Source organism: Gorilla gorilla, chromosome 12 (genome assembly GCF_029281585.2).
Source record: "Gorilla gorilla gorilla isolate KB3781 chromosome 12, NHGRI_mGorGor1-v2.1_pri, whole genome shotgun sequence".
NCBI classification, from domain to species: Eukaryota; Metazoa; Chordata; class Mammalia; order Primates; family Hominidae; genus Gorilla; species Gorilla gorilla.
This window is the reverse complement of record NC_073236.2, coordinates 46,343,897-46,365,805: the sequence shown is the minus strand read 5'-3', so window position 1 is coordinate 46,365,805 and position 21,909 is coordinate 46,343,897. Positions and strand designations below refer to the sequence as shown.

Genomic DNA, 21,909 nt, shown 5'->3' with positions numbered 1-21,909 from the left:
ACTAAAAATACAAAAAATTAGTCGGGTATGGTGGTGGGCGCCTGTACCCCCAGCTACTCGGGAGGCTGAGGCAGAAGAATGGTGTGAACCCGGGAGATGGAGCTTGCAATAAGCCGGGATTGCCCCATTGCACTCCAGCCTGGGTGACACAGCGAGACTCTGTCTCAAAAAATAAATAAATAAAAAGGAAAACATAAGCTGGGAGAAGATATTTACCACACAAACAACAAAAATAACAACAAATATGTATTTTAAAAAATTCTACAAACCAGTAAGAAACCCACTGGCCCATTAAGAAAATGGATGTTGGCCGGGTGTGGTGACTGATGCCTGTAATCCCAGCACTTTGGGAGGCTGAGGTGGGCGGGTCACGAGGTCAGGAGATCAAGACTGTGTTGGCCAACATGGTGAAATCCTGTCTCTATCAAAATACAAAAAATTAGCTGGGCGTGGTGGCATGTGCCTGTAATCCCAGCTATTTGGGAGGCTGGGACAGAGGAATCGCTTGAACCTGGAAGGCAGAGGTTGCAGTGAGCTGAGATCATGCCACTGCACTCCAGCCTGGCGACAGAGCAAGACTCCATCTTAAAAAAAAAAAAAAGAAGAAAATGGATGTTATACACAAAAAGAATACTCTCAATCCAGACCACATGATCTATCATTTCACACCTATTTGATTGGCAAAAATAAAAATGTATGACAATACCTAGTGCTGGAGAGGATATGGTTCCATAGCATTCCTTGTATATTGCTGGCAGAAGTTATTTCAAATACTTAATAGTGGTTTGGCACTATCTCCTGAGGTTGAACCTTCATGTAACTTTTGATGCAAAGATTCCACCTGTTTACTTATTAAGAATCCTTTGCACATTTATAAAGGAGATGTACAGCGCATAAATCTTGGCACAACCCCAACATCCATTAACAGTCTAGTTCATGAATGAACTGTTATTGTAATACAGTGTCATACTCTATAGCAGCATGGTGGCATGCAATGATACAGATGAGCTTTAGAAAAATATTACGTGCAAAAAGTCCTAATACATTACAAACAACATGATACCCTTTTAGCGAAGTTAAAAACTAAAATGAAAAAAATTATAAAATGATACTTATAAATGCAATAAAACTTTATAAAAGGAAAAGGAATGATGAACATGGGACTTAGGATTATGGTTTCCTGGGGTGTGGGAAACTAGGGGGGGTGGAGTAGCAAGGGGGTGAGGATTACACTGTAAGATGTCTATTATTTTAAAGATCCTAGCTTTTGGGGGGGTTCACATGTGATTATATCACAAATAATTAAATTGGAAGGAAATGGAGACAATGCAAAGGAGGCAGAAGTAAAGTCCAAGACAGCATAAATTTATTGGCTCAGAAAGATTATAGAACTTGCTGAATCTTTAAATAAGATGAAAAAAGAATATTCATATATCAAGAATGAGCTCTTTGAAATGAAATATTTAACATCAAATAGAAATTTTAATACGATGGAAAAATTAAAAGTGAATGACATTTTTTCTTAGACAAAAGGAAAAACTCTACTGAGAAAAAGGAAAAACTCTATTGCAAATATAAATCTAGATGAGCATTCTAGAAAGTTTCGTGGCATACTCTATAGACTGTCTCCTTCAACTTCCATAATCAACACATTCTTTCTTGCCTGCCTTTTCTACAGACAGTATAAAAGGTAAAACCTAAAACCCCTGATTTTTCAGATCAACAGGATGAGGATGCAGGAGCACAGAGATGAAGAGTGTCTGGGTCCTGATGACATCACTGGAAGACTGCACCAGCCTGAGAACTGCTATGTCTAAACTTCTTAGATGAAATAATACTAATTTAAAAACTTTATTATTTAAGAAAACAAAAACAAAACAGATGTAGAAAAATTCAGAGTTCTATATCAAGTTACAGCTATCATTCAAACATGAGAGTAGAATAAAGGAATATTTAAATACAAGACAATACAAAAATTTACCTACATGTATTTATTCTTAGGAAGTTACAGAAGAATGTGCTCTACCAAAATGAGACGGTCAACCCGGAGAGTGAATGACATGTGACCTAGCAAAGAACAGGGGGCCAATACAAGTAAGCAGTGTAGAGGTTCATAGGATCATCACAAAAAGCCTGCCCAAAAGTACAGGAAGACAGAAGCCAGGTACCAGGAATAAAGATAAAACAAAGATTATTTAATCTGTTTGATCATTTGGAAAGTAGAAGGGGTGGTGAAAGACAGCTAGATTTTCATCTGTTGTAACAGGAAGTTTTAGAACTGATAAATCAAGTAACAGTAGTATAGGCGTATTATTTAGAAATACAGAGATAATTTTCAGAAGTTATTGGGTATTATAAGTTATTTAGAATTTAGTATAAAAAATTATGTGCATATGACTTTGGTTAAAACAATCTGAATTTTAAAATTAGTTTTTTCACATTATATATAAGTATTGCAATATAAACTTCTGATTGGTAAGTATCGGAAGTCTAAATAAATTAATTTTAGGAGATCTATATATACAGGCTAAATGCAAACAACTATTAAAAAAAAAACCTTAAAAACGAGAAGCACAGAATGGACAGAATTTCTTAGGAAATACAAATTTGATTTCAGCTTAAAAGAGAAATTATTAACAGTGATATGGACTAGAAATTCAAGTATCTTAACATGAAATCTTTTCATGCTTCTTGCATTTAGAAGCAGCATAAATATTAACCGTAATACTGTGCACCTCAAATTTTGACATGAGAAATATGGTTCCTTAGTCCTTCTTTAAAAGTCAAACGTGTGAGGTTTGCAATGAAACTAAGATTGTATTTTAATGCACTAGAAGATGTCTACCAGAAGTTTTAGTCATAATTTAAACTTGTAAGGACATACATTTTAACACGTTATATAAAGAACATAAAAGTTTCTATTAAAAGCTATGTTTTTCCAGTGTACTTTCCCAAAAAAGTGATATAACTTAGCAAGAAAGCCTTTTCAGTTTTCTAGAAATGTAGAGAACATATTATTATATTGCTATATGAGTCTTCTAAAATAGAGAACTTACTTGTAGCAGTTGAGTAAGGGATGAACACCTGTTAACATCACTCCCAAAATAATTTTCTTAAATTGTTACCTTCTCAGACTTGAGTGGTCAGGATAACATGTTATAATATTAAATCAATAACCTGGCCTAGGCAAAGAATTCATGATTAATAGCTCAAAAGCAAATGTAACAAAAAACAAAAACAAATAAATGGGACCTAATTAAACTTTTTGGTTTAATTGCTTATACCCCAAAAGCTACTGAAATAAAAACTAAACTTTTTAATTAGCTTCTGCACAGCAAAAGAAATAATCAACAGAGTAGAGACCACTCACACAATGGGAGAAAATATTTGCAAACTACGCATCTGACAAAGGACTAGTATCCAGAATCTACAAGGACTCAACAAATCAGCAATAAAAAACCCCAAATAATCCCATTAAAAAGTGGGCAAAGGACATGAATAGACATTTCTGAAAAGGATATATAAAAATGGCCAACAAACATATTAAAAAATGCTCAACATCATAATCATCAGGGAAATGCAACTTAAAGCCACAGTGAGATACCACCTTAATCCCAGCTACACAGGAGACTGAGGGAGAACAGCTTGAACCTGGGAAGCAGAGGTTGCGGTGAGCCGAGATTGTACCACTGCACCCCGGCCTGGGCGACAGAGAGAGACTATGTTTCAAAAAAAGTCAAAAACAACAGATGTTTGCGTGGATGTGGGGAAAAGGGAACAGTTATACACCGCTGGTGGGAATGCAAATTAGTACAACTTCTATGGAAAACAGTATGGAGATACCTTAAAGAGCTAAACATAGATCTATCATTCAATCCAGCAATCCAAAATGACTTATAGAATACTACTCAGCCATAAAAAGGAATGAAATAATGTGTTTTTAGGCAACTTGGATGGAGCTAGAGGCCACTATTCTAAATGAAGTAAAACCAAAAACCATATATATTCCAACTTATAAGTAGGAGCTAAGCGATGAGTATGCAAAGCCATACAGAGTAATATAATGGATGTTAGAGACTCAAAAGAGGGAGGGTGGAAGGGGAGCTAGGGATAAAAAACTACACAGTAGGTATAATGTTCACTACTCTGGTGATGGGTGCACTAAAATCTCAGACTTCACCACTATATAATTCATCCATGTAACAAAAAACCTCTTGTACCCCAAAAACTATTGAAATAAAAGGTTTTCAAAAAATCAATACTCTGAGATCAAGGTTAGGAGAGGGCTTCAAAAGGTGGCTGATTAGAGGCATCTCTTACTTACCTCCTCCACTATGAACCAAAATAGTGAGCAGATAATTACATACATATAGATCATCCAAGAGAGAACACAAATTCAACAGAGAAGTGACGGAAAACACCTTAAGGTGATACAGTTTGGAAATTTGTCCCCACCCAAATCTCATGTTGAAATGTAATCTCCAATGTTGGCAGTGGGGTCTGGTGGGAGGTGTTTGGATGATGGGGGTGGATTCCTCACGAATGGCTTGGGCCATTCCCTTGGTGAAAAGTGAGCTCTCACTCTGAGTTCACAAGATTTGGTTGTTTAAAGTGTGTGGCACCTCTTCCCACAGTGCTCTCTCACTTGCTCCTGCTTTCGCCATGTGACGTGCCTGCTTCCCCTTTGCCTTCTGCCATAAATAAAAGCTCCTGGAGGCCTCCCTAGAAGCCAAGCAGATGTCAAAACTATGCTTCCTGAACAGCCTGCAGAACGATGAACCAATTAAACCTCTTTTCTTATTAATTACCCAGTCTCAGGTCTCCATCCCTCCCGTCTCCCTCCCTCCCTCCTTCCTTCCATCCTTCCATTTTTCCCATAGACCTCTGGTATTTCTTCATAGCAATGCAAAAATGGCCTAAAACATAAGGAAAGAGAAGGAAGCAAGGCAGCCTGCTCAGCTACAGTTGGCTGGGAGAAGAGAGAAATTCCCCAATGCTCAGAAAGGCTAAATGAGAGACTCTCAGCTGTCCACATTCCTGTTGCAGACTTCTACAATCCTAGCCATAGAAGGGTCCCTTGACCCCTGTGGGTCCCAAGACTCACAAAGGGAGTTTCCTGAAAGCTGCATGAAGGCATTGCTCCAGAGAGCTCACGCTGTCCCCACAAGCCCCTGAGTTTTGAAAAGTGGCAGCACAGTGCCATGGCCTCCACTCCACTGGATTATGTCTTGCCCGGCAACCTGGGCTGAGGTGGCAGCACAGGTGGCAATCTTGCCCCTTCTAACCATGCAGAGGGGTGGCTGAGCATTCTCATGAACCCTGAGGACAAATTCCACTGCCTGCAGCTGCTGTGGCTAAAGACCGCTGTGGGCCGATGCACAGGTGATGCTGCCTACCTATGGCTGCTCCCAGGGGAAGCAACTTCACTCTCCTCAGTAGCAGCGACACAACATGCTGCTGTCTCCACCTGAACATTCTGCTGGTGGCCTGGGACACTCACCCCACCCTTACAAACCACAGCCGGCATCTTTACGCACCACGGAGGAACCTAAGGGCACACAGCCTGTCCTGGCTCCAGCCCCTACCAGTACCTGAGAGCAATGTCCAGGGGACTAGGTATTGTCCAGCCCAGTCCATTACCAGTGGCACCTGCGCACTCAACCTGGGGCCTGAGATAGGGCCCACTTAACCTGCTGCTACCACCACAGCTGGCACTCATTGCCATGCACCACCTGTGGATATGGAGACTGGCCCAATCAACAAATCACAGTCACTGCCAAAACCAATGCTGATCAGTTAGGACCCAGAGGGTTGTCCCACCACTGCTGTTGCCATTTCCCATGCTACATCCACTGCCCAGGGGCTCAAGAACCCACCCAACAGCCTGGCCCACTGCTGCCATTCCCAGCACCTGATCAAGCTACCTGGAGGCTCAAGAATTGGCCTGCTAACACTGGTGCCAGCAGACACACTCTGGGGCCCAGGGACAGGCATGCTCAATCCACACCTACCACCACTGCGACCTGAAGACTGGCCTACTTGGCATTCCAGGCGCCAGCAGAACTTTACCACAGCCTCCACTAACAACTGCACCCTAAGTCACTGATGAAATCACAGACACCACTGATGCTGTTTACAGCCAAATAAGTCATACTGATCCTACGCTATTGCACCCACCTAGAATCAAAGCCACTGTGCTCTACCCAAGCAATACTAAAGATACATCTTCAGGAAAAAGTTCTTCCCTACAAAAGTAAATTAAAAAAACTGGAAAAAGTGACTATTACACCAGATGCACAGATATCAAGGTAAAGGACATAGAAAACATTAAAAAGTATGGAAATATGACATCTCCAAAGGAACACAATAATTCTCTAGCAACAGATCTCAATCTAAAAGAAATTCATAAGATCCTGGAAAAAGAATTCAAAATTTCGATACTAAAGGAGCTCAGTGAGATACAAAAAGTTTCCAAAAAACAATACAAAGAAATCAGAAAAACAATTCAGGATATGAATGACAAATTTACCAGAGAATAGATATCAGAAAAAAAGAACCACATAGAAATTCTAGAACTGAAGAATTCATAGAATAAAAAACAAAATACATTCAAAAGCTTCAACAATGGACTAGATCAAGCAAAAGAAAGAATGTCAGAACTTAAAGACAGGTCTTTTTTTTCTGATATATTCAAAAAAAAAAAAAGGGTAAAAGAATTTTTAAAAATGAGCAAAGTTGGCCAGGTGCGCTGGCTCATGCCTGTAATCCCAGCACTTTGGGAGGCCGAGGCAGGTGGATCATCTGAGGTCATGAGTTCAAGACCAGCCTGGCCAACATGGTGAAACCCTGCCTCTACTAAAATTACAGAAATTAGCTGGGCGTGGTGATGGGCATCTGTAATCCCAGCTACTCACGAGCTTGAGGCAGGAGAATCGCTTGAACCCAGGAGGTAGAGGTTGCAGTGAGCTGAGATCACGTCATTGCGTGATCTGTCGTCTGGGCGACAGAGCAAGACTCTGTCTCAAAAAAAAAAAAAAAAAAAAAGAAGCGAAGTCTTTGTGACATATGCAACTCCATAAAGTGACCAAATATTTATTTATTTATTTATTTTTTTGAGACTGAGTCTCGCTCTGCCCCCCAGGCTGGAGTGCAGTGGCACGATCTTGGCTCACTGCAAGCTCTGCCTCCCGGGTTCACGCCATTCTCCTGCCTCAGCCTCCCGAGTAGCTGGGACTACAGGCGCCCGCCACCACACCCAGCTAATTTTTTTGTATTTTTTAGTAGAGACGGGGTTTCACTGTGTTAGCCAGGGTGGTCTTGATCTCCTGACCTCATGATCTGCCCGCCTCGGCCTCCCAAAGTGCTGGGATTACAGGCGTGAGCCACTGCGCCGGCCTCCAAATATTTATTTGAATTACTGGGGTATCTCAAAGCAAAGAGAGAACAAAAGGATTAGAAAACTTATTTAGTGGCCGGGTGCGGTGGCTCACGCCTGTAATCCCAGCACTTTGGGAGGCCGAGGCGGGCGGATCACGAGGTCAGGAGATCAAGACCATCCTGGCTAACAGAGTGAAACCCCGTCTCTACTAAAATACAAAAAAAAAATTAGCTGGGGGCGGTGGTGGGTGCCTGTAGTCCCAGCTACTCGGGAGGCTGAGGCAGGAGAATGGTGTGAACCCGGGAGGTGGAGCTTGCAGTGAGCCGAGATAGGCCACTGCAGTCCGGCCTGGGCGAAAGAGCGAGACTCTGTCTCAAAAAAAAAAAAAAAAGAAAACCTATTTAGTGGCCAGGCACAGTGGCTCATGCTTGTAATCCCAGAACTTTGGGAAGCTGAGGCAGGTGGATCACCTGAGGTCCTGAGCTCCAGACCAGCCTGGCCAACATGGTGAAACCCCGTCTCTACTAAAAATACAAAAAATTAGCTGGGCATGGTGGCAGATGGCTGTAATCCCAGCTACTTGGGAGGCTGAGGCAGGATCACTTGAACCTGGGAAGTGGAGGGTGCAGTGAGCCAAGATTGCGCCACTGCACTCCAGCCTGGGCCACAAGAGTGAAACTATGCCTCGAAAACAAAACAAAACCAAAAAATACCAGAAAACCTATTTAGTGAAATAGTGAAATAATACATGAAAACTCACCAAGTCTAGCAAGAGAGGTAGATATCCAGATATAGGAGGCCCAGGTATCCCCAAACAAATACAATGCAAAAAGGTATTCTCCATGGCATATTTATAGTCCACTGCCATAAATCAAAGACAAAGAGAATTCTAAAAACAGCAAAGAGGAAAAAAAAAAATTCAGCAAAGAGAAAAGCATCTAGTCACCTATAAAGGAACCCCCATCAGACTTACAGCAGGTTTCTCAGTAGGAAGCTTACAGACCCAGAGAAAAGAGAAGAGAAAAGAGAATAATATATTCACTGGAGATAAGAGAATGATATATTCAAAATGCTGAAGGAAAAACTCCCAGCCAAAGTGTATTAGTCTGATCTTGCACTGCTGTAAAGAACTATCTGAGCCTGGGTAATTTATAAAGAAAAGAGATTAAATTGGCTCATGGTTCTTCAAGCTGCATAGGAAGCATGGCTGGGGAGGCCTCAGGAAACTTACAATCATAGCAGAAGGCAAAGAGGAAGGAGGCACATCTTACAGGGTCGGAGCAGGAGGAAGAGAGTGAAGGCGAAAATGCTACACACTTTTAAACAACCACATCTCGTGAGAAGTCACTCACTATCATGAGAAAAGCAAGGAGGAAGTTCAGGTTCATCCCCATGATCCAGTCACTTCCCACTAGGCCTCGCCTCCAACACTGAAGATTACAATTTGACATGAAATTTGGGCAGGGACACAAATCCAAACCATATCACAAAGATACTATAATCAGCAAAATTATCCTTCATAAATGAAGGAGAAATAAAGTCTTCTCCAGACAAGCAAAAGCTGAGGGAATTCATTACCACTAGACCAGACCTACAAGAAATGTTCAAGAAGTCCTAAACCTGAAAGTGAAAGGATGACATTTATGATCATAAAAACACACACAAATAGAAAACTCAGTGGTAAAGCAACACACAAATAAGGAAGAGAAAGGACTCAAATGGTACTACCATAAAAAGACAGCAAACCACTATAACAAACAATAAGAGAAAGGAACAAAGAATATATAAAGCAACCAGAAAACCATTAATATGACAGAAAAAAGGCTCACATATAATTAATAACTGCATGTAAATGGAGTTAAGCTCTCCTCTTAAAAGATACAGGCTGGCTAAAAGGATAAAAAACATAATCCGACTATGTGCTGCCCACAAAAAATGCACTTTCCCTGTAAAGAGACATACAGACTGAAAGTTAAAGCATGGAAAAAGATATTCCATGCAAATAGAAACCAAATGAGCAGAGAGAACAAAAGGATTAGAAAATCTATTTAGTGGCCAGGCACGGTGGCTCATGCTTGTAATCCCAGCACTTTGGGAAGCTGAGACGGGTGGATCACCTGAGGTCAGGAGCTCAAGACCAGCCTGGCCAACATGGTGAAACCCCGTCTCTACCAAAAATACAAAAAATTAGCTGGGCATGGTGGCAGACGGCTGTAATCCCAGCTACTTGGGAGGCTGAGGCAGGATCACTTGAACCCGGGAGGCGGAGACTGCAGTGAGCCGAGATTGGGCCACTGCACTCCAGCCTGGCAGCGGCGTGATCTCCGCTCACTACAACCTCTGCACTCCGGGTTCAAGCGATTCTTCTGCCTCAGGCTCCTGAGTAGCTATACTTAGATAAAACAGACTTTAAGTCAAAAATAGTAAAAAAAAAAAAAAAAAAAAAAAAAAGACAAAGAAGGTCATTATCTAATGGCAAAGGAATCAAACCAGCAAAAAGATGTAACAATTCTAAACATATATGAACCTGACACTGGAGCACCCAGATTCCTAAAGCGAGTTATTACTAGATCTAGAGAGAGAGAGACTCCAGTGCAATAGTACTGGGCAAACTCACCCCACTCTCAGCATTAGACAGATCATCTAGACAGAAAATTAACAAAGAAACATTGCATTTAAACCGGACTTTAGACCAAATGGACCTAACAGATGTTTATAGAACATTTTATCCAACAGCTGCAGAATACATATTTTTCTCAACAGCACATGAAACATTCATTCTTCAGAAAAGACCATATGTTAGGCCACAAAATCATTCTCAACAAATTTTTAAAAATCAAAATCATATCAAGTATGTTCTCGAACTACAATGGAATATTAGAAATCAGTACCAAGGGGAACTTTGGAAGTGACAGAAATACATGAAAATTAAATAACATGGTCTCAAATGACCATGGGTCAATAAGGAAATTAAAATGAAAATCAAAAAATTTCTTGGAACAAATGAAAATGGAAACTACAACATACCAAAACCTATGTGATACAACAAAAGCAGTGCTTTTGTATCACAAAACCTATGTGAGTTTTTGTATCACAAAACCTGTGTGATACAACAAAAGCAGGACATGAATAGGTAAGTTCATGGCAATAAACGCCTACATCCAAAAAGTAAAAAGATTTCAAACAATCTAATGATTTACCTCAATGAACCAGAAAGAACAAGCCAAACCCAAAATTAGCAGAAGGAAATGACTAACAAAGATCAAAGCAGAACTAAATGAAATAGAGACTTTTAAAAAAGGCAGAGGATCAACAAAATGAAAAGCTTGTTCTTCAAAAAGATAAACAAAATTGATAAACTACTAGTTAGGCTAACAACAACAAAAAAGAAGACCTAAATAAAATCAGAAATGAAAAAGGAGACATTACAACCATTCTCATAGAAATAAATAGACCATCAGAGAATATTATGAACAGCTATGCACTCACAAACTGGAAAACCTAGAGGAAATGGATAAATTTCTGGAAACATACAACTTATCAAAGAAAAATCCAGGAAAAAATAGAAAACGTGAACAAATTAATAATGAGTAGCAAGAATGAATCAGTAATAAAGTCTCCCCACAAAGAAAAGCCCAGAACCAGATGGATGCACACTGAATTCTACCAAATGTATAAAGACCTAATACCAATCCTCCTGAAACTACTCCAAAATACTGAAGAGGTGGCAATTTTCCCTAACTCATTCTAGAAAGCTGGTGCTACCCTGATACCAAAACCAGACAAGGACACAGCAAAAAAAAAAAAAAAAAAAAAAAAAAAGAAAGCAACAACCAATATCCCTGCAATATCCCTGATGAACACCAATGCAAAAATCCTCAGCAAAATACTAGCAAACCAAATCTAACAGCACATTGAAAAGATAATACACCATGATCAAATGAATTTATTCGAGGGATGCAAGGATGGTTCAATATATGCAAATCAATGTGACATATCACATCAACAGAATAAAGGGCAAAAGTCATATGTCATCTCACTAGACGCAGAAAAAGGAATTCATAAAATTCAACATCCCTTCAGGATAAAAACTCTTAGCAAACTAGGCACAGAAGGATTATACCTCAAAATAATAAAGGCCACATATGACAAACTCACATTAACATCACACAAAAATGGGGAAAAGCTGAAAATCTTTCCTCTAAGAACTGAAGACAAAGATGCCCACTTTCACCACTACTATTCAACATGGGACTGACAGTCCTAGCCAGAACAATTAGGCAAGAGAAAGAAATAAACGACATCCAAACTGGAAACATGGAGGTTAAACTGTCCCTCTCTACAGATGACAAAAGACTATCAAAAAACTCTTAGAGCTGATAAATTCAGTAAGGTTGCTGGATACAAACTCAACATACAAAAACCAGTAGCATTTCTATATACCAACAATAAAATAGCTAAAAAAGGAAATCAAGAAGGCAACACCTTTTACAGTAGCTCAAACAAAAGCCAAAGAAGTGTAAGATCTCTATAATGAAAACTACAAAAACACAGATGAAAGAAACTGAAGAGAACACAAATAAGCAGGAAGACATTTCATGCTCACAGAATATTGTTAAAATGATCATACTATCCAAGCTAATGTACAGTTCAGTGAAATCCCTATTAAAATACCAACACCATTTTTCAAAGAAACAGAAAAAAGAATCCTAATGGTTTCATGAAACAAAAAAAAAAAGCCAGAAAAGCTAAAGAAATTCTGAGTTAAAAAATAAAGCGGCGGCATCATTCTACTTGACTTCAAAACATATTACGAGGCTATAGAAACCAAAGCAACAAAGTATTGGTATATAAACAAGCATACAGACCAATGGAACAAAATAGAGAATCCAAAAATAAATCCTCATATTTATAGACAACCGATCTTCGACAATGCCATTAAGAACACACACTGGGCAAACGACACCCTCTTCAACAAATGGTGCCAGGAAATCCAGGTAACTATATGCAGAAGAATGAAAGTGAGTCCCTATCTCTCACCATTTAGTTGATACAAGTATCAACAAAAATAGATTAAAGACTTATATATAAGACCCAAAAGTGTAAAACTAGAAGAAGAAAACACAGGGCAAATGCATCAAGACACTGGTCTAGGCAAAGATTTTATGGCTAAGATCTCAAAAGCCCAGGCAACAAAAACAGACAAATAGGACCACATTAAACTGAAAGGCATCTTAAATTTTTTTTTTTTTTTTTTTTTTTTTTTATGTAAGGGCTTCCTCTGTCACCCAGGCTGGAGTGCAGTAAGTGTGTTTATGGCTCACAGCAGCCTCAACCTCCTGGGATAAAGTGATCTTCCTATCTCAGCGTCCCAAGAAGATGGGACTACAGGCATGTTCCACCATGTCTGGCTAATTTATATTTTTTTGTAGAAACGGATCTTGCTATGTTTCTCAGGCTGGTCTCAAACTGCTCGGCTCAAGTGATCCTCCTGCCATGGCTTCCCTTAATGCTGAGATTATAGGCTAAAAAGCTTCTGCATAGCAAAAGAAACAATCAACAGCATGAAGAAGACAACCTCTTAAATGGGACAAAATATTTGCAATCTACTCATCCAATATGGGACTAATATCCAGAGTATACAAGGAACTCAAACAACACAACATTAAAAAATAGGCAAGGGACATGAATAGACATTTCTTAAAAGACAAAGAAATGGCCAAGAAGTATATGATAAAATACTCAATATCACTAATCATCAGGGATATGCAAATCAAAACCACAATAAGGAATGGCTATTAAGAAAAAAAGTAACAGATATTGATGACAATGTGGAGAAAGAACTCTTCTACACTGTTGGTGGAAGTGTAGGTAAGTATAGTCACTACAGAAAACAGTTGGGGATTTCTCAGGCCAGGAGCGGTGGCTCATGCCTGTAATCCCAACACTTTGGGAGGCCGAGGCTGGCTCCCAAAGTGGTCAGGGGATCGAGACCATCCTGGCTAATATGGTGAAACCCCATCTCTACTAAAAAATACAAAAAATTAGCCAGGCTTGGTGGTCGGCGCCTGTAGTCCCAGCTACTCAGGACGCTGAGGCAGAAGAATGGTGTGAACCTGGAAGGCAGAGCTTGCAGTGAGCCAAGATCGTGCCACTGCACTACAGCCTGGGCGACAGAGCAAGACTCCGTCTCAAAAAAAAGAAAACAGTTGGGGATTTCTCAAAAAACTAAAAATAGAGCTACCATACAATCCAAAAACCCCAATATTGGTAGTCATTGAAAAGAAATCAATATAACAAAGGGATACATGCACTCCTGTGTTTATTGCAGCACTACTCACAATAGCAAATACATGAAATCAACTTAAGTGCCCATCAAAGGATGAATGGATAAATGTGGTATATATACACAATGGAATACTATATGCCCATAAAAAAGAATAAGATCACACCATTTCTAGGAATATGGATGGAGCTGGAGGTCATTATGTTAAGTAAAATCTAAGACAGGGAAAGATAAATATTTTTCAAAATAGCCAGAAGACTTGAAATGTACCCAACACATATATATGATAAATACCTGGGTGTGTATACTAAATACTCTGATTTAATGATTATATATTCTATGCATTTAACAAAATTCCACATGTACCCCATGAATACGTATAAATATAATGGATCAGGGAAAAAAAAGAAGGAAAAGAAAAAAAACCTTAAAGGTAAAGTTGGCTAACTTGGTGAATTTTTTTTTTTTCTTGAGACGGAGTCTCACTCTGTTGCTCAGGCTGTAGTGCAGTGGCACTATCTCAGCTCACTGCAACCTCTGCCTCCTCGGTTCAAGCGATTCTTCTGCCTCAGCTACCGAGTAGCTTGTGCTATAGGCGCGTGCCACCATGCCTGGTTAATTTTTGTATTTTGAGTAGAGATGGGGTTTCACCAAGTTGGCCAGGCTGGTCTCCAATTCCTGACCTCAGGTGATCCGTCTGCCTCAGCCTCCCAAAGTGCTGGGATTACAGATGTGAGCCACCGAGCCTGGCTGAAATTTTCTAATCTTGTCTTTAGGAGTAGTTTTGACAGTCGGAGAATACATTGATGAGTGATAAGGAGGAAACAGCAGGTAGATATTTAAATGTTCTTATTCTGAAATGCAATTCTGTAAAAAGTATTATAAGAGTTAACGGATAAAAAACTTTCTAGAGTGTTTTCTAACACTCTAGAGGTTGCAGTGAGCAGAGATCACGCCACTGCACTCCAGCCTGGGCGATAGGGAGAAACCCTATCTCAAGAAAAAAAAAAATCCCCCAGAAATAATACATGGTAGTAATAACAATGATAACTAACAATTATTGGGTACTTATGTGACCAACCCAGTTCTATGTGCAGTAGATATATTACCTTATCAATCCTACATTTCTACATCAATCCTGTTTGTACCTCAATCCTACAAACAGAAAGTATTATTATCGCTGTTCTACAGATGACAAAACTGAATCATAGAAAGAATTTAAGAAACTTAGTCAAGGTCACACAGCTGGTCAGTAGATGAACAAGGATTTGAAAGCCTGACTCAGGCAGTCTGGGTGTTATCGACCTTCTTCCTTAATTACCATATAGTTGTACTGTGGCTATCATGGATTAAGAAAACATATAATGACTAAATACAAAGAAGACTACTGTGAACTCAGTAATACTTAAATGAAACAGTACATTATAAAATGAAATGACATTTGTGCACATCATTCTAGCTTCATACACTGTAACTAAATAAAGAACAAAATGATACTGTGACATGCATATGGATTTAAAGACCCCTTGTAATAACTCTCTGGGAGTCCCTCAGTAGTTCACTGCTCACAAGTGGGGAGCCACTGATGAGAAAATAAGATAATATATAACCAGGCTGGGCGCAGTGGCTCACGCCCGTAATCCCAGCACTTCGGGAGGACGAGGCAGGTGGATCACGAGGTCAGGAGATCGAGACCATCCTGGCTAACGTGGTGAAACCCTGTCTCTACTAAAAGTACAAAAAATTAGCCAGGCATGGTGGCGGGTGCCTGTAGTCCCAGCTACTTGGGAGGCTGAGGCAGGAGAATGGCGTGAACCCAGGAGGCGGAGCTTGCGGTGAGCTGAGATTGAGCCACTGCACTCCAGCCTGGGCGACAAGGCGACACTCTGTCTCAAAATAAATAAATAAATAAAAATAAATAAATATATAACCAACGGATATTATGCAAAAGCAGTGAAAACAGTATTTCAGAGCTCTGAGATGTAAAAGAAACTTTACAGAAGCTTGGCCTAAGGCGGGGAATGAAAGTGAGGGAATGAAAAAGCATTTGTTAGCATTAAGGGAGCGGAAATAAGAATAAGCAACTCAGATTTTTTGTACCTTTTTTTTTTTTTTTTTTTTTTAAACGGAGTCTTGCTCTGTTGCCCAGGCTGGAGTACAGTGGCTCAATCTCAACTCATTGCAACTTCTGCCTCCTGGGTTCAAGCAATCCTCGTGCCTCAGCCTCCTGAGTAGTTGGGATTTCAGGTGTGGGCAATCACGCCCAGCTAAATGTTGTATTTTTAGTACAGACAGGGTTTCACCATGCTGGCCAGGCTGATCTCAAACTCCTGACCTCAAGTGATCCTCCCACCTTGGCCTCCCAAAGTGCTGGGATTACAGGTGTGAGCCACTGCATTTGGCCTGCAACTCAGGTTTTTAAAAGCGGAATAAAAACAATATTTTGTTATCTGGCAGTATTATATAAGACTAAAAAGAGAAAGAGAACCCAGTGAGGTTTTTATTGAAATAGGTTAAGTATTTGATGTGTTTAACATAAAGCCATAGAAATGGAGAGAAAAAAGATAAACTGGAACAATATCTTAAAGCTATAATAGGTCTCTGGTGACTGACACATATAGAGAATAAAGGAAACAGAGAAGTTAAAGTGTCTCTAAAGTCAAAAGGTATAAAAAACTGTGGTGCCACTGGTCTAACCAAGGGAAGCAATTTGGTTGAGTTTGATAAGTGAAATGTGTGAGAGGGAAACACAACTGTGAGATCTGGGTCAGTAGACATGTCCAGGGATATGGATCTATCTATAGATTATATACTGCACACCTAAAATCACTTAAGTCCTGAGCATGGCCAGGTTTTCAGGGGGCTGGGGAAGAGCAGAGAATGAGGTAACAACCATAATTAGAAAACATGGGCTGGGGGTGGTGGCTCACGCCTGTAATCCCAGCACTTTGGGAGGCTGAGGCGGGCGAATCGTGAGGTCAAGAGAGCAAGACCATCTTGGCCAACATGGTGAAATCCCGTCTCTACTTAAAATACAAAAATTAACTGGGCGTGGTGGCGTGCGCCTGTAGGCCGAGGCAGGAGAATCGCTTGAACTCGGGAGGCAGAGGTTACAGTGAGCCAAGATCGCACCACTGCACTTCAGCCTGGTGACAGAGTGAGACTCCATCTCAAAAAAAAAAAAAAAAGAAAGAAAAAAGAAAATACGTGGGAAGAGAGTAGAATAATAATTTCAGAACAGAAAGAGACCCAGAGGTCATTAACCCACTCTTCTTACAGTGAATCAGATAGGTAAAAACAATCAAGGCAGAGAGGAAGTAGAACAGAGACAGAAAGCCAGATAGCCTCTAGCAGACTGACAATCCTCAGGGAAATTTTATTTCTCTTTAGACATTTCCCAACGTAATAATTACCTTAATAATATCACCAGTTCCTTCAGTAACAGGTTTTGATTTGAGTTCTTCAATTTCTTTCTCCAATTCTAAACAATTAAAAAATAAAGGACTCCGGTTCAGAAATAAAGAACATAATTACTGGGAAACTGATAAGTACATTATCACAAACCCCCCCAAAAATCTGCAAATTAGAATATATTTAAGCAGAATAGTATGATTAATCTCTGCACTCATCACTATACTTCAGCATTACATGGCCAATTTTGTTTCCTCCCAACCTGTACTCACTTCCTCCTTCAGTGCTTTTCTTATCCATCTGATAATTTTCAAGCATACCCCAGACATCATATTATTTCACCTGTAAGTACATCTTACTATATAACCTTAAAGCAACAATCACATATTAAGAATAAACGTTATCGAGAACAGCCTGGCCAACATGGTGAAACCTCATCTCTACTAAAAATACAAAAATTAGCCAGGCATGGTGGTGGGTGCCTGCAGTCCCAGTTACTCGGGAGGCTGAGGCAGGAGAATCGCTTGAACCCGGGAAGGGGAGGTTGCAGTAAGCCGAGATTGTGCCACTGCACTCCAGCCTGGCCAAGAAGAGCGAGACTCCATCTTGAAAAAAAAAAAAAAAAAAAAGAGAGACAGAGAGAAAAGAAATGTTAATCTAAGTGTTTCATTAGCAAATGCCTAGATCTCAGGCCTAGAACTTCTTTCCAAATAAATTATTCTCTTCATTGCAAGGTGATCCAAACTCCCAAGACATACTTTTATCTTTTCTAATAGAAAATAAGTCTTAGCTTTTAGGCTAAGCAGTTAATATTTATAAGTCACTGGAAATTCAAGAGCTCACGTACATATACTGAAAAAAAAAAGGATGCTAAGATCTTTTTCCTTCTGGAATAAAAAGAAAACTGAATAGGGAATCAATCAACTTCAGCAGATAAACATACTTCAATATCTATAAATGGAAGTCTTTTATTATTTTAATTGAGGAAGCTTTCCATCTCTTTGGGCTTATCTTCTGTCTCTAACATTTCAACTGACTTCTCTTGAAAAAACACTTTACTCAGAACTCAGAAGAATCTAAAGTCTACATGAAGGAAAAACACACTTAACTTACACAAACTTTAAAAATCCTCCTCCCTGACTTTAACAACTCAAAAGTCACTGTGGTTTAGAGATGTGGGAATAATTTAGAAATCAGAGGTAAATTTTTAGAATGTTAAATAACAGATTCTACTACACTAAGGTGTACTTGGATCACTGGAAAACAAACAAAAACAAGCCAATGCATTATTTTAAAAACTACCATTTTAAACCACGATTAAAGAGACTGTGATCAAGATGAGTATTTTCAACCCAATACCTGTACACCTCGATTTAGCTTTCTGTATTAGCATCATCTGTTTCTTGGCAAACTTGATGAGGTCTTCTTTGGGCAATGTTTCCAGCTGAAAGATGTGGTCATGTTACCATCTTGTTATAACTCATGTTTCTAGTATACCACAAAAAAGAAACAATGTCTGCTAGAAAACAAAAACATTCTACAGAATAAATCTTTATGCCAACCGCATACTTTGTTCCACATTTTTTTTTTTGAGACAGAGTCTCGCTCTATTGCCCAGGCCGGAGTGCATGACACGATCTTGGCTCACTGCAACCTCTGCCTCCCAGGTTCAAGCAATTCTCCTGCCTCAGCCTCCCAAATAGCTGGGATCATAGGCGCCCGCTACCACGCCCCGCTAATTTTTGTATTTTTAGTAGAGACGGGGTTTCACCATATTGGAACCAGGCTGGTCTCAAACTCCTGACCTCAGGTGATCCGCCCGCCTCGGCCTCCCAAAGTGTTGGGATTACAGGCGTGACCCACCGCGCCCGGCCACATTTTTTAAAATCAGCAAATGCAACGTCAATTCTGTAATTGCTATGCAACTACTAAAAATTAGTTATGCAACTACTATGAAACGTAAAAACCAGGCCATATCCTCTTATAGCTAATGTTACAGGTTGACATTGCTAGCTTTTGATTTAATTGTAAAATCAGTAGGTTGGAGCTAATGCTACTTAAAATTCCTTGGAGCTGTAAAATTATTTCATTCTATTCAAGGCTGCAAGTCTTTGGTCACAAGAAAATTTAAGCATAATTACAGCAGCAAGATGAACCGGGTAACACTCAGGCTTTAATTAAAAAATTGAGCTTTACCACTTGAGAAAATTGCTTAAGCCTGTGGTCTCAGGTTTCTCATCTGTAAAAGGAGGGTAACAACAGTACCTATCTCATGGTTATCATGAAGCTTAAACGAAGGAACTGAGTGGTTAGGCAAGCGCCAGAAATTTAGCATGCACACAATAAACCTTAGCAATAAACCACTATCATTTAGAATGATTGAATGTTAAACATTGTACAGGGCCATAAAACTGGACTAATTAAACTCTTTGGCAATGTAGAAACTGGAGCCCACAGATCAGAATCCCTTGATTCCTACCCTATGTCACTGCTCCTTCCACTACAACACTATATAAACCTTCTTAGACTGCTTTATGTTCGAAAAATAGCAGGATCTCCCAGCAGTGCTAACCAGGAGCAGGAAGTAAACAAAAAGTCTTTCTATATCGGGGTGGGCGGGGGAGAAACAGGAAATGGGCGACTGCGCACACTAAAATTGAGATCCCTTGGAGCAAGGCTATTTAAAAAAAAAAAAATCAGCGCCCCGCTTCCCCATGCCAAAGTTTTCCAATTCATCACCCTTCCACTCTTCAGGAAGCCCGCTATTCAAGTATTCTCTTCACCTTCGATTTCCCGGTCCCAGGGGTAGCTGGTGAAGCCACCCCATCTTGAACAAGATCCTGCAAAACAAAATCAAACCCAGGTGTCAGAAGAACTCTTTTCCTAATTCCACACAGAACGCGTAGAACCCTTACAGGGAAAAACCTTCTATGGAATCAAGTGGTGGAAAGCCTCGTGAGACAGAGAATGAGGGCGGACGGAGGCGGTCGCTGTGGCAATTCGTACACAAACGGGCTCTACGGGGCAGGTAACCCCCAGGGATGGAGTTTACGAAAGATGGGGAGGCGACGGCAGCGCGGGCTTCGGGGCACCAAGAGGGAGACTACCGCGCCCTCCCATCGGGCCCACTCCCACATCCCAAATCGCGGCGCCGAAGGCTTGATGGGAGGCAGTGGGCCCGACCTGAGTTACCTCCATCTCCGCCAGCCCGCCGCCAGCCCGCCGCCGGCCCGCAACCAGCCGCCGCCACCGCTGCACTTCTGTTTGCGCCAGCCTCTGACGTAGGCTCTACTGCAGGTCAAAGGTCGCGCTCTCCGGGCGGCCCGCCCCCCACGTCTCCATAGCTACAGCTCGGCAGCACTTCCGCTTCCGTGTCTGCGTCCGGGAGAAGGTTCCCCGCACGGCGCTAAGGGCGGAGTCCGTGTAGACGTTCTACCTGGGGCTCGACCCCTGGGCCTGCAGGTCACAGAGTAGGTGTGGGTCCCGCCACTGCCGGTTATGGGCATGGGAACGCGGGCCGATTACCCCTTGGGGCCTCGGGCCTCGGTTTCCACGTCTGTAAAATCTTGTGAGAGTGAGGAGAGCATTGGATTGCAGGACAGGTCCCTCAGTCCTCCAAAGGTGTCCGCTAGCCTGCGAGTGCCTGCGGGACCCACAGCTGGTTCCGGGGGGCTCCTTAGGCATTTGTGGCCAGCATGGTGCCCGGGAGCTCCGTGACTCACAGGTCAGGGATGCGGTAGAGGGCTTCCCTGAGGAGGCATTTCTTGACTCTGGAGGCTGTGAGGAGGTCCCTGGACAGCTCTGCCCTGCAGCCCCCCGGTACTGATGGTGATGTGGTGGAGGCAAGATAGTCGGCCAGGGAGCTGGGCAGCCGTGGGAGGAGACTCTGTAGAGTAGGGGGCCCGAGGCCACCCTTTCCCCAAGGGCACGCCAGAGAATCTGTGGTCGAATCCCAGAGCTGCTGCTGTGTCCTGATTGGCGGTCCACTGCTCTGAGAGCCTTTCTGTTAACTGCTGAAGTGGTTTGCTGCGCTTTCACCTTCCCATTAATGTTTTCCATACACTCCCATAACTAAGGTAACCTGAAGATAACCCAGTTTCCTGTAGTTTAAATGGCCAAAAGGTTGAAGAGGCAGCACCACAGTATGTATCGAGTAAATGGTAGCTGATTATTACTAGGTGAAAGAAGTGTTATAAACGAGAAAAAACAGCTATTGTGGACATCTACTCTTTTTCTTTGACAGTGTGTATCACCTATGGTGTTTGTAGGATTGGTTCAGGGGTGGTGTGTGACCTAAGATGTACAGTCAGAAGGTTTGAGACTTCCGTTTAGTATTTTGGTTTAGTGATAATATTTTCTCTTTCTTTGGATGTGATTGAAGAAACATACAGCCCTGATTGCTGTTGGCAGACATCTGCCGCTATGGTAGAAAGCAGCCTGAGGACAAAATTGTTAAGAGGAAAAAAGCAGAGCCCAGGCAGCCCCGGAGGAATGAAGCTGGAGGTCTGATCAGTTATCGGTGAGTCAGAAATTCCCTTTAAGTGATCCAGTTAACACTGGGGTTTACGGTTACTTGTAACAGTGTACACATCTATTGGGAGGAAGAGTTTTCCAACTTGAAGTAAAAATCTCTCTCTTAATGAGATGACTAGAGAAAATGTCCATAAATCTGGACATTGTGCAATGGTATAAAATGGGCAAGTTTCCTACTGGAGTAGAAAAATTTGCCGCAGACAACATTTGAAGAAAAGATCTCCTAAGAGCCACCGACATTTTATGGCAGCACGTGCTATTAAAGAAGCATTCTCCTTGAAAACTGGCACAAGGTCGAGTG

At 41.1% G+C, this 21,909-nt stretch overlaps 1 protein-coding gene across 4 annotated transcripts in view; it reads right to left on the bottom strand.

Moving 5' to 3' along the window:
• Positions 1-20,451, bottom strand: part of GCC2 (GRIP and coiled-coil domain containing 2) — a 62,291-nt gene extending 41,840 nt beyond the window's left edge. The window contains exons 1-4 of one of the 4 annotated variants that reach the window (XM_031008188.3): positions 20,268-20,451; positions 19,859-19,915; positions 18,435-18,519; positions 17,078-17,145 (exon numbers count right to left, since the gene is read on the bottom strand). In XM_031008188.3, coding sequence (XP_030864048.3) covers positions 17,078-17,145; positions 18,435-18,519; positions 19,859-19,915; positions 20,268-20,273 — 216 coding nt within the window. In that variant the 5' untranslated portion in view covers positions 20,274-20,451. Of the gene's footprint in view, positions 1-17,077; positions 17,146-18,434; positions 18,564-19,858; positions 19,921-20,258 lie in introns of those variants that run through there. The other 3 variants (XM_031008186.3, XM_031008189.3, XM_055378355.2) reach the window with 3 other exon arrangements.
• Positions 20,452-21,909: the final 1,458 nt, after the last annotated feature.